Genomic DNA, 13,223 nt, shown 5'->3' with positions numbered 1-13,223 from the left:
TGAAGGATCGACGATATATTTCTAAGTCAGGATGGTGTGTGACTTGGAGGGGAACTTGGAGGTGGTGGTGTTCCCTTGTCCTTCTAGGTGGAAGAGGTCGCGGGTTTGGGAGGTGCTGCCAAAGAAGCCTTGGCGAGTTGCTGCAGTGCATCTTGAAGATGGTACAAACTGCAGCCACGGTACGCCGGTGGTGGAGGGAGTGAATGTTTAAGGCAGTGAATGGGGTGCCAATCAAACAGGCTGCTTTGTCCTGGATGGTGTCGAGCTTCTTGAGTGTTGTTGCAGCTGCACTCATCCAGGCAAGTGGAGAGTATTCCATCACACTCCTTACTTGTGCCTTGTAGATGGTGGAAAGGCTTTGGGGTGTCAGGAGGTGAGACACTCGCCGCAGAACACCTAACCTCTGACCTGCTCTTGTTGCCACAGTATTTATGTATGTTGTGGCCTAATGGATTCTATATCCTGTTCGGTTCCATTGTGGTGAACAGTTTGAAGTTAGCTTGGCTCAATTAATAGGATTCTCACCTCTGAGCCAGCAGATTGTGGTTCCTAACCCCTCTCCAGGACTTAAACACAAAAACTAGGCTGACACTGAGGGAATGTCAGAGGCGATGTCCTTCGGACGAGATGTTCAACTTAGATCCTGTCTGCCTGTTCTGGTGCTTCCAGTGGATATTAAGAATCCCAGGGCACTATTCGAAGAGCAGGGAGTTCTCCCAATGTCCTGGCCAACATTGATCCCTCAACCAATGCCTCCAAAGTAGGTCGTTCAGCTCTTTGCTGTTTGTTGGATCTTGCTATGAACATTTCTGCTGAGTTTACTGAGCAAACGACAGCAACGAGTTTCAAAGTAATTCCTTGTATGCGAAAGGCTTATGGGACATTTCTGAGCGTCGTGATCAGGCTCGGTATAAATCCAAGTTCTTTCTTTCCTTAGACCTCCTCAGGAGCTGGGTCTGTGGAGCCGGACAGATGTAACAGTGTGTGAGTTGGAGGAAGGCTCAGAAGTACCAGAGTTCTGGCGTGCCTTGGGAAAAGAGGATCGAAAGGTGTATGACTGCATGTTACAAGGTAACGGATTTCAGACTCTGGGCTGGGAGTAGGGGGAGTGGAGAGTCCAGATTCACTGGGCTGGGAGTAGGGGGAGTGTAGAGTCCAGATTCACTGGGCTGGGAGTAGGGGGAGTGGAGAGTCCAGATTCGCTGGGCTCGCAGTAGGGGGAGTGCAGAGTCCAGATTCACTGGGCTGGGAGTAGGGGGAGTGGAGAGTCCAGATTCACTGGGCTGGGAGTAGGGGGAGTGGAGAGTCCAGATTCACTGGGCTGAGAGTAGGGGGAGTGTAGAGTCCAGATTCACTGGACTGGGAGTAGGGGGAGTGGAGAGTCCAGATTCACTGGGCTGGGAGTAGGGGGAGTGTAGAGTCCAGATTCACTGGGCTCGCAGTAGGGGGAGTGGAGAGTCCAGATTCACTGGGCTGGGAGTAGGGGGAGTGCAGAGTCCAGATTCACTGGGCTGGGAGTAGGGGGAGTGTAGAGTCCAGATTCACTGGGCTGGGAGTAGGGGGAGTGGAGAGTCCAGATTCACTGGGCTGGGAGTAGGGGGAGTGGAGAGTCCAGATTCACTGGGCTGGGAGTAGGGGGAGTGCAGAGTCCAGATTCACTGGGCTGGGAGTAGGGGTAGTGTAGATTCCAGATTCACTGGGCTGGGAGTAGGGGGAGTGTAGAGTCCAGATTCACTGGGCTGGGAGTAGGGGGAGTGGAGAGTCCAGATTCACTGGGCTGGGAGTAGGGGGAGTGGAGAGTCCAGATTCACTGGGCTGGGAGTAGGGGGAGTGTAGAGTCCAGATTCACTGGGCTGGGAGTAGGGGGTGTGTAGAGTCCAGATTCACTGGCTATATATTTTTTTGGTACCAGACCGTATTTTATGGTTCTACGCTGCTCCGAGACATCAGCAAGTTGCTAGCTGATTGCTAATTGTCACATTAGGGCTATTTAACAATCCAGTTGTCTCGCTCCGCAGTGTCGATTATTATCTTTTATGTCTTTCAGATCCCGGGAAGTACAACTTCACTGTGCGGCTCTTTAGGATGACTGCTTCCTCGGGGGAGTTTACCGCGACGGAGCAGCTCAGTCCCGCACGCGTCTCCAGCGGTGTCATGGCTATGCCATTCCTGCAGGAGGACCTCTACTCAGTGCCTCAGCCAGGTGAGCCCCCCTTCCTGCACGCACCACCAAACAAGTGTGGGGCAGACACACACCCACAGGGGCACAAGAACGAGGGAGGGATAAAGATCCACAAGACCAGAGCATTCCGGTGTGTCTTTCTCCCAGGACGTCATTGTCAGCTTGGCTAAGTTTGTTTGCCTTTGTGTCATAAGGTTCTGGGTTGGAGCCCCACTCCAGAATTTGAACACCTAATCTAACCTGACACCACGTTAACAGAAAGACTTGCATCGTCTTTATGGCCTCAGCTTGCCCCGAAGCACTTCTAAAGCCAGTGAAGTACTTTTTGAAGTGCAGTCACGGTTGTAAAGTAGGAAATGCGGCAGCACAGCAAGATCCCACAAACACCTGAAACCACATTGCAGCACCGAGGGAGTGCTCCATTGTCGGAGAAGCTTGTTCTTCACCGAAGATCCCGTCTGCCTGTTCAGACTGTATTCAAAGAACAGCTGGGAGTTCTCCCGGTGTCCTAGCCGACATTCCTCCCTCACCATTTATCACCAAGAAAAACTCAAAGACAGATTACCTGGTCATTTATATCTTATGGCTGTTTATAGGATCTTGTGCATGAAATGGCTGCCTCATATGGAACAACAGTCAAAAGAGCACCTCAGAAATAATACATTTGATGAAATGCTTTGAAACATTTCAACAGCGGTTCCTATCCTCTCCCCTCCCCCAATCACTAATGCTTCCACCACCCCCTTGCTCCCATCTGGTATCCCATCCCTTCACCTTCTTACTCCTTGTTCCCATTCCTACCATCACTCCGTCCCATCACTATCCCATCTCTTTCCCCTTTGAACTATCTGCTCAACCCCGAAAATCTCCCCTCAACTAGTTTCCTGCCTACCCTCGCTTCCTATCTGTTTCCCCCAAAGCGGTTGTGTTTGCTTTCAAAATTCAACTTTAAAAATAAATCAAATTAGAATGAGAAGGGAAATTTCCTGCTTTTCTCTATATTTGTGTCCTTTTCGGTCCCACCGTCTCAACCCACCCCCCATCACTTTTTCTCTTTCCCCTTCTATCCTTCCTTCTGATGAGTTCCCTTCAGAGGCTTCGTTTGCTTTCAAAGTTCAACTTTATATTTAAAAAAAATCAAATTAGAATGAGGAAAGACCTGTTTGTCTGCCTTTCTCGATTTGTGTCTCTCCCTCTATTCCTATGTTACATTTTAGAGGCTCCACCTCACAGGTGTAAGCAATTGCATCGACCTTTTCCAACTGTCAACAAAAGCAGGTGGAGATATTTAGTTGGCTTCAAAATTGAACATTTTCCTGAGTGAAGATTCTCTTTTTCTTTCCCGCATCCTCTTTGTATCCCTTTCTCTCTCTCTCATCACATTCTCAGTTATTTTCTATTTCTCTCTTTTTCTCTTTTTCTTGCTCTCACTTAAAAACTACTCCTTTTAATCTCCTCTTGAGGTCCGCTTAATGCTTCGAAACTGGCTGAGCTCCACGCTCGTGGTTGTGTGACATTATCTGCAACCCTGCAGTGCCATTCCCGCCCCTGTACACTCTGGCCATCCGTCACCCTCAGTGTAACCTAGGTTCCTAAGCTCCCTCCAAGGTAAGTGGAAAACTGTCCTTTGTGAGGACAGGAGGAGCCGGAGTGTTACTCTGGGCCCCACAAGGAAAGTCACGGCCTTCCCTGCCCCGCACTTCCCTCCCACCGGATCCTCCCAAAACCCTTCCCTGCTCGCCGGTGAACCGTGCCTTGGTGCCGGACAGTAGCCTCCGGTCGCCTGAACTTCCACTCCTGCCCGCTGGCCAGCTGTTGCGTTCCACCCGTTTTGGGCGGGCAGCTGACCAGAGGCATGCAGATGAGCCCAGGAGTTAAAATACACCCAGCCCTCAAACTGAGACCGCCCACCCGTAACCCACTGGGAGTCAATATTGACCCTGTTATCTAAGTTGCACCTGACCGTATGTTAGTGTCTCATTTTGTACGTCGGGTTCCTCCAGCTTTGTTCCTCGTGGATAACCGGCTCGAAGTTTACCTGTGGCAGGGCTGGTGGCCATCGGACAGTGAAAGCACAGGCTCGGCGAAGATTCGATGGGACATGGAGCGGAAATGCGCCATGGAGACGGCGCTGCAGTACTGTACAGGTCAGTCGCACAGCGCAGTGCGCGGGACGGAAACCATCAGCTGGCGCAGTCAATTCTTCGAAATAGGTCAATCGTCTCGAGGCAATAACTGGAATTTTTGTCCATGCAGAGAGGAACCCGAAGCGGCCGCCGAAAGCGTACATGGTGCATGCCGGCGCAGAGCCATTGACCTTCACCAATATCTTCCCGCGGTGGGAATACGACATGGAGATTGTGCAACAGGTACCTGCGCTTCTCCACAGCAAAATGCTTTTAAATAAAGCGTTTTTTAGAAGAAAGAGAAATTGATTGCTGCTGTTCTCTCCTGAAGTATGCTGGGTTATAGTTCCATGGGGGGGCGGGCACCCTCCAGTACCTAATCCATTGGTTGTTCTTTATGGACGAGTATAGGCGGTGAGCTGGCTATTTTACCAAGGAGGGCATCGCAGCTGAACCCAATCCTGCTGCCGCTCAACGTTCGTGCGCCCGCACTTTGCAGGAGGAAAGCAGTCAGGAGCAGGTGCCCTGGCTGATTTTCATTTCCCATCCTGGCTGGCAGGCCAGTCCTATCACCTCAGCAGAGATTAGCTACAAAGCTTCGAATCCAAACTTTTTTTGGAATGAAAATTCTCCTGTTTTCAGCACGTCTGTTTGCTGTATAATCTGGCGTGCAGATACTCCCTTAGTTTACAGCATTTAAAGTTTTCAAAATGCCACAAGTCGCAGTGCCAGCCCACTGTGTGACTCTTCAGTTAGGAGTGTGATGGAATACTCTCCACTTGCCTGGATGAGTGCAGCTCCAACAACACTCAAAAAGCTCGACACCATCCAGGACAAAGCAGCCCGCTTGATTGGCCCCCCATCCACCACCTTAAACATTCACTCCCTTCACCACCGGCATACCGTGGCTGCAGTGTGTACCATCTACAAGATGCACTGCAGCAACTCGCCAAGGCTTCTTTGGCAGCACATCCCAAACCCGTGACCTCTTCCACCTAGCAGGACAAGGGCAGCAGGCGCATGGGAACACCACCACCTCCAAGTTGCCCTCCAAGTCACACACCATCCTGACTTAGAAGTATATCGCCGATCCTTCATCGTCACTGGGTCAAAATCCTGGCACTCCTTCCCTAACAGCACTGTGGGAGTACCTTCACCACACGGACTGCAGCGGTTCAAGAAGGCGGCTCACCACCACCTTCTCCGGGACAATTAGGGATGGGCAATAAATGCTGGCCTTGCCAGTGACGCCCACATCCCATAAACAAATTTTTAAAAAGATTTTTAAATATGACTAAAACGCAGGTCCAGTGAGTGGAACTGTGCACAACGTAACTGAAACTTTAAATGCAGAATCCAGTTTTTGCCTATGTAACCGGAGTCTCCCTGTGTCCATTCGCCTGTGAGTTTGTTCATCCGCTCCGGACCCGCCCATCACTCCATTCCCCTTTGTCTTTTCTTCACTCCACAACTCAGGCCCCTCTCTCCTGTTGTCATGCCTCCTTTCATTTCTCCCCTCTCGGGTCTCTGGACTTCCCTCCATGAACCTCGCTACCTCTCTCTCGTCCTTTAAAACCTACCTTACCTGCTCTAATATCTCCAGTGTCAAATTTTGTCTGATTGCGCTGCTGTGAAGCGCCATGGAACGTTTTACTATGTTGAAGGCGTTATATAAATGCAAGGATGTTGTTGTTGTTGTTGTAATGCTGTACTTGCCTGACCCGGGAGCAATGGGGGAGACCGCAGTATAACTCAGTGCCACATCACTATCGGCAAGTAGCTGCCTCAAGCTGACACCTGGCGTATAACCGCTGTGTTAGGATGTAATTCCCTTGTGCTCCAATGTGATCCTATCGGGCTTTTAACTCCGTTTACAATCTTAACTGTTGAATGGAGTTACGTAAAATTATCGCTACTGAGTTCCAAATGGGGTAGCTCTTGACTTTGTGCGATAGTGTAAAACGGGCTATAGCGAGTCGGCAGCACGTTTTACATCTCTTTTTATTTCCATTGATTTCAATAAGAATAAATGGGGAGAGATGAAAAATGGGCTAATTCACTATCATCCGTCTTACACTACCGCACAAAGTCAAGATCTGCCCCTATCTGTCTGTCTACCTGTGATTTACACAATGGTGTTTGGCACGTTTGGCATTAAGTGTAACTTTCTTCACCGGCGTATTCTTTTTGCGGCTCAGGTGCGGCAGGATATCGCGAACCGAGTGCTCCTGGTTCAGGATGCTTTATCAAGACTGTGTAAGACACAGTACTCACTGGAGGAGATTATGTTCAGACCCCTACCGGAGGGGGTTGACCCGCACAGACTGGAAACCTACCTCTCTGATGAAGATTTTCAGGTAACCCCCCCCCCCCCCTTGTCCGATATCGTGAATTACTCCCGTGAAAGTACATGGCGGTTCTGAGGTTAGCTGGGCAGAAATTGTTCTTCAGAACGAACCTTGAGTTTGAGGGACTAACGCAGAGACTCCAGGTGTTGGCATTCAAACCCAGCATTTATCAAATTCAGTAAACCTGTGAACAATGAGATCAAGGCTTAGAGGGTGCAGAATTCTTAAAGTGCATCCAGGAGAGCTTTTTGAGCCAACATGTAGAAAGTCCTACAAGAGAGGGGGCGGTACTGGACCTAATTCTGGGGAATGTAGCCGGGCAAGTGGTGGAAGTGTCAGTAGGAGAGCATTTTGGCGACAGTGACCACAATTCGGTGAGATTTAAGGTGGTCATGGAAAAAGACAAAGACGGCCCGGAAATAAGGGTTCTAAATTGGGGGAAGGCCGATTTTAATATGATAAGGCAGGATCTGGCCAAATTGGACTGGGAGCAGCTACTTATAGGAAAATCCGCATCAAAACAGTGGGAGACTTTCAGAAGGGAAATAGAGAGAGTACAACGCCAACATGTTCCTGTAAAGGTCAAGGGTGGGACCAACAAGCAAAGGGAACCTTGGATGACAAGGGATATACAAAAATGCATTAGAAATAAAAGGGGGGCTTTTGGCAGTTACAAAAGACTAAAGACGGAAGAAGCCCTAGAGGAGTATAAAAAATGCAGGGGCATACTTAAAAAAGAAATTAGGAGGGCGAGGAGGGGCCATGAAATAACACTGGCGAGCAAAATAAAGGAAAATCCTAAGATGTTTTATAAGTATATTAAGGGCAAGAGGATAACCAGGGAAAGGGTAGGGCCCATTAGGGACCAAAGTGGCAATCTGTGTGTAGAGCCAGATGATGTAGGCGGGGTTTTAAATGAATTTTTTGCATCTGTGTTCACTATGGAGAAAGACGATGCAGACATAGAAATCGGGCAAGGGGGCTGTGACATACTTGAACATATTAGCATCGAGAGGGAGGAGGTGCTAGCGGTTTTAGCAGGCCAAAAAGTGGATAAATCCCCAGGCCCAGACGAGATGTATCCCAGGCTGCTGTGGGAGGCAAAGGAGGAGATTGCAGGGGCTCTGACACAAATTTTCAGAACCTCTCTGGCCACAGGGGATGTACCAGAGGACTGGAGAACAGCTAACGTAGTACCATTATTCAAGAAGGGTAGCAGGGATAAACCAGGGAATTACAGGCCAGTGAGCCTAACATCTGTGGTAGGGAAATTATTGGAAAAAATTCTGAGGGACAAAATTAGTCTCCACTTGGAGAGGCAAGGATTAATCGGGGATAGTCAGCATGGCTTTGTCAAGGGTAAATCATGTCTGACAAATCTGATTGAATTTTTCGAGGGGGTGACTAGGGGGGTGGATGAGGGAAATGCTGTGGATGTGGTTTACATGGACTTCAGTAAAGCTTTTGACAAAGTCCCGCATAGGAGACTGGTCAAGAAGGTAAGAGCCCATGGGATCCAGGGTGCCTTGGCGCGTTGGATCCTAAACTGGCTGAGTGGTAGGAGGCAGAGGGTGATGGTCGAAGGTTGCTTTTGTGACTGGAAGCCTGTGTCCAGTGGGGTACCTCAGGGATCGGTGCTGGGTCCCTTGTTGTTTGTGATCTACATAAATGATTTGGATGAGAATGTAAAAGGTATGATCAGTAAGTTCGCAGATGACACGAAAATTGGTGGGGTGGTAAATTGTGAGGAGGAAAGCCTCAGGCTACAGGACGATATAAACGGGTTGGTCAGATGGGCGGAAAAGTGGCAAATGGAATTTAACCCTGAAAAGTGCGAGGTGATGCATTTTGGACGGACAAATAAGGCAAGGGAATACACAATGAGTGGTAGGACCCTAGGAAGTACAGAGGGTCAGAGGGACCTTGGTGTACATGTACATAGATCCCTGAAGGCAGCGGAACAGGTAGATAAGGTGGTTAAAAAGGCATATGGGATACTTGCCTTCATTAGCCGAGGCATAGAATATAAGAGCAGGGAGGTTATGATGGAACTGTACAAAACGCTGGTGAGGCCACAGCTGGAGTACTGTGTGCAGTTCTGGTCGCCTCACTATAGGAAGGATGTGATTGCTTTGGAGAGGGTGCAGAGAAGATTCACCAGGATGTTACCTGGGATGGAGCGCCTCAGCTATGAAGAGAGGCTGGACAGGCTGGGGTTGTTTTCCTTGGAGCAAAGAAGGCTGAGGGGGGACCTGATTGAGGTGTACAAAATGATGAGGGGCATAGATAGGGTAGACAAAGAGGAACTTTTCCCCTTAGTAGGGGGGTCAATAACAAGGGGGCATAGATTCAGGGTAAGGGGCAGGAGATTTAGAGGGGATTTGAGGAGGAACTTTTTCACCCAGAGGGTGGTTGGAATGTGGAACTCAATGCCTGAAAGGGTGGTAGAGGCAGGAACCCTCACAACATTCAAGAAGCATTTGGATGAGCACTTGAAATGCCATTGCATACAAGGCTATGGACCAAATGCTGGAAAATGGGATTAGACTGGACAGGGATGGATGGGCGGCGCAGACACGATGGGCCGAAGGGCCTCTTTCTGTGCTGTAAAACTCTATGACTCTATGAGATGTGACTGTGATGCCTCCACTGTTGAATAGCCTTACCACACTCAACTGTCTCGGTTCACAGGTGAATAACGGCAACTTAGGTGAGGTACAAGAGGGCAATGGGTGTCCATGGGGCCATACTGCAACTAGGAGTCAATACCTTCAAGAGCGATGGGGAGAAAGTTCAAATCTCCTTTGCCTCAGGGTTATTTAGTGGGTTTCTCTGCTGTTTGCTAGTTCAGTGTGACTTTTTGGACTGTTCTTTTAAGCAGGTGAGAGGGTTCCATTGATCTGGCACAAGTACTTACATTTGCCACCCCATCTGTACTTGATGTTATGCAGCATTACAACTTTAGCAGTTCCCCTAATTATTGTTGACAAATTCGCACCCCACTCCTTGGCTAACCCTCCAGTGCAGTACTGAGGCAGTGAGGGCATTCCTGTCCTTCAGATGGGACAGGATCATTGTATCATACAACACAGAGGGAGGCCATTCAGCCCATCGTGCTGGTGCCGGCTCTTTGAAAGAGCTATCTAATTAGTCCCACTCCTCCGCCTTTTCCCCATAGCCCTGCAAATGTTTCCGTTTCAAGTCTATCTCTAGTTCCCTTTTGAATGTTACTATTGAATCTACTTCCACCACTTTTTCAGGCAGTGCATTCCAGATGATATCGCTTTGTGAAAAAAAATTCTCCCCTCTGATTCTTTTGCCAATCAAAATGTTAAACCAAAGCTAGATGTGGACTATCTCTTGGCAGTGTTTGAAGAACTTCTGGTGTCCTGACTAACCGTCTCCCCTCAAACAAGCCCAGAAACAGATAAACTGGTCATTAATCTCATTGCTGTTTGTGGGACTGTGAAATGTGTTACAGAAAGACATGAGAAGGCGATATATAATAGCATGATTTTTTTTCTTAAAACTTCTTACTTGGTGCAGTGATGGCACAGACTAGCAGTTCTTCATTAAATCTAATATACTGTAAGAATGTAACAAAGGCAATTTCATAGCGTAGTGATAACGATAGTGTAGTGGTACAGGACACTTTCGATTTACCGGCACCTAAATAATCGGAAATCTCGGTTAACCGGCAAAATGCAAGAGTAGGTTCAGGTAAGTTTTACTTCATATTTTACTTGCCTTCCATCGATCTGTTGCTGTGCAAGGGTGTGGCTGCAGCTGTTGCTAAGCTACAGAGACGCTTGGAACTTGTGGCCATTGTTCTGAACCTGTTGCTAAGCAACAGGGTTTGTTGCTTTATACGGAGCTCTCAGCTCCGTATCTTTTACTATAGCTTTCGGTTATCCGGGATTTTTGATGAACCGGCACCACGTCGGTCCCATCGGTGCCGGATAAAAAAAAGTTTCCTGTAATGTCACTGGGCTAGTAATCCAGAGGCCTAGACTAATGATCCAAAGACTAATGATTCCGACAGCTGGGGAATTTAAATTCCGGTAATTAAATAAAATCTGGAATTAAAAATCATTTTATCCCGGCAGTTACCTTGCAAGCCACCTGTGCATGATCTGGAATAAAAAGCTAGTATTGGTAATGGTGACCATTAAACTATCGGATTGTCGTAAAAACCGATCTGGTTCACTAATGTCCTTTCGGGAAGGAAATCTGCCGTCCTTACCCGGTCTGGCCTATATGTGACTCCAGACCCACAGCAATGTGGTTGACTCTTAACTGCTCTCTGAAATGGCCTAGCAAGCCACTCAGTTGTAACAAACCGCTACGAAAAACAATAAAAAGATGAAACCGGGTGGACGACCCAGCATCAACCTCGGCACCGGCTACGGACATGGCAACGGCACACCCAGCCCAGTTGACCCTGCAAAGTCCTCCTCACCAACATCTAGGGAATTGTGCCAAAATTGGGAGAGCTGTCCCACAGACTAGTCAAGCAGCAGCCTGACATAGTCATACTCACAGAATCATAACTTTCAGCCAATGTCCCAGATCCCTCCATCACCATCCTTGGGTATGTCCTGTCCCACCGGCAGGACAGACCCACCAAGGGTGGCGGCACAGTGGTATACAGTCGGGAGGGAGTGGCTCTTGGAGTCGTCAACATTGATTCCGGACCCCATGAAGTCTCATGGCATCAGGTCAAGCATGGGCAAGGAAACCTCCTGCTGATTACCGCCCTCCCTCAGCTGATGAATCAGTTCTCCTCCATGTTGAACACCACTTGGAAGAAGCACTGAGGGTAGCAAGAGTACAGAATGTACTCTGGGTGGGGGACTTCAATGTCCGTCACCAAGAGTGGCTCGGTAGCACCACTACTGACTGAGCTGGCAGAGTCCTGAAGGACATAACTGCCAGACTGGGCCTGCGACAGGTGGTGAGAGAACCAACACGAGGGAAAAACCTACTTGACCTCGTTCTCACCAATCTACCTGTCGCAGATGCATCTGTCCATGACAGTATTGGTAGCAGTGACCACCGCACAGTCATTGTGGAGACGAAGTCCCGTCTTTACACTGAGGACACCCTCCATTGTGTTGTGTGGCACTACCACCGTTTTAAATGGGATAGATTCAGAACAGATTTAGCAGCTCAAAACTGGGCATCCATGAGGCACTGTGGGGCATCAGCAGCAGCAGAATTGTATTCCACCACAATCTGTAACCTCATGGCCCAGCATATCCCTCACTCTACCATTACCATCAAGCCAGGGGACCAACCCTGGGTCAATAAGGAGTGTAGAATAGCATGCCAGGAGCAGCACCAGGCGTACCTAAAAATGAGGTGCCAACCTGGGAAAGCTGCAACACAGGACTACATGCATGCTAAAAAGTGGAAGCAGCATGTTATAGACAGGGCTAAGTGATCCCAGAATCAATGGATCAGATCAAAGCTCTGCAGTCCTGCCACATCCAGTCGTGAATGGTGGTGGACCATTAAATAACTAACGGGAGGAGGAGGCTCCATGAATATCCCCATCCTCAATGATGGTGGAGCCCAGCACGTGAGTGCAAAAGACAAGGCTGAAGTGTTTGCAACCATCTTCAGCCAGAAGTGCCGAGTGGATGATCCATATCGGCATCCTCCTGAGGCCCCCACCATCACAGAAGCCAGTCTTCAGCCAATTCGATTCACTCCACATGATATCAAGAAACGGCTGAGCGCACTGGATACAGCAAAGGCTATGGGCCCCGACAACATCCCAGCATCATGTTGTGCTGAAGACTTGTGCTCTAGAACTAGCCGCGCCTCTAGCCAAGCTGTTCCAGTACAGATACAACACTGGCATCTATCCGACAATGTGGAAAACTGCCCAGGTATGTCCAGTCCACAAAAAGCAGAACAAATTCAATCCGACCAATTACTGCCCCATTAGTCTACTCTCAATCATCAGCAGAGTGATGGAAGGTGTCATCAACAGTGCTATCAAGCGGCACTTACTCACCAATAACCTGCTTACTGATGCTCAGTTTGGGTTCTGCCAAGACCACTCTGCTCCCGACCTCATTACAGCTTTGGTCCAAACATGGACAAAGGAGCCGAATTCCAGAGGTGAGGTGAGAGTGACTGCCCTTGACATCAAGGCAGCATTTGACCGAGTGTGGCATCAAGGAGCCCTTGTAAAACTGAAGTCAATGGGAATCGGGGGGAAAACTCTCCACTGGCTGGAGTCATACCTAGCACAAAGGAATTGGTTGTGGTGATTGAAGGTCAATCATCACAGCCCCAGGACATCGCTGCAGGAGTTCCTCAGGGCAGTGCCCAAGGACCAACCATCTTCAGCTGCTTCATCAATGACCGTCCCTCCAACATAAGGTCAGAAATGGGGATGTTCGCTGATGACTGCACAGTGTTCAGTGCCATCCAGAACTCCACAGATAATGAAGCAGTCCATGCCCACATGCAACAAGACCTGAACGACATTCAGGCTTGGGCTGATAAGTGGTAGGTAACATTCGCGCCACACAAGTGCCAGGCAATGACTATCTC

At 48.9% G+C, this 13,223-nt stretch overlaps 1 protein-coding gene across 12 annotated transcripts in view; it reads left to right on the top strand.

Moving 5' to 3' along the window:
• LOC147101456 (supervillin-like) overlaps nucleotides 1-13,223 on the top strand; it is a 221,357-nt gene that overhangs the window by 203,380 nt on the left and 4,754 nt on the right. For all 12 annotated transcript variants that reach the window (XM_085966581.1, XM_085966587.1, XM_085966588.1 and 9 more), the window contains 5 exons: nucleotides 938-1,071; nucleotides 2,048-2,203; nucleotides 4,186-4,329; nucleotides 4,439-4,551; nucleotides 6,507-6,665. In XM_085966581.1, the coding sequence (XP_085822707.1) occupies nucleotides 938-1,071; nucleotides 2,048-2,203; nucleotides 4,186-4,329; nucleotides 4,439-4,551; nucleotides 6,507-6,665 (706 nt within the window). The remainder of the gene's footprint in view (nucleotides 1-937; nucleotides 1,072-2,047; nucleotides 2,204-4,185; nucleotides 4,330-4,438; nucleotides 4,552-6,506; nucleotides 6,666-13,223) is intronic.

Source organism: Somniosus microcephalus, chromosome 24 (assembly GCF_052327205.1).
Source record: "Somniosus microcephalus isolate GS21.2 chromosome 24, FLI_Smic_1.0, whole genome shotgun sequence".
NCBI lineage: Eukaryota > Metazoa > Chordata > Chondrichthyes > Squaliformes > Somniosidae > Somniosus > Somniosus microcephalus.
This window is presented reverse-complemented; position numbering and strand designations above follow the sequence as displayed.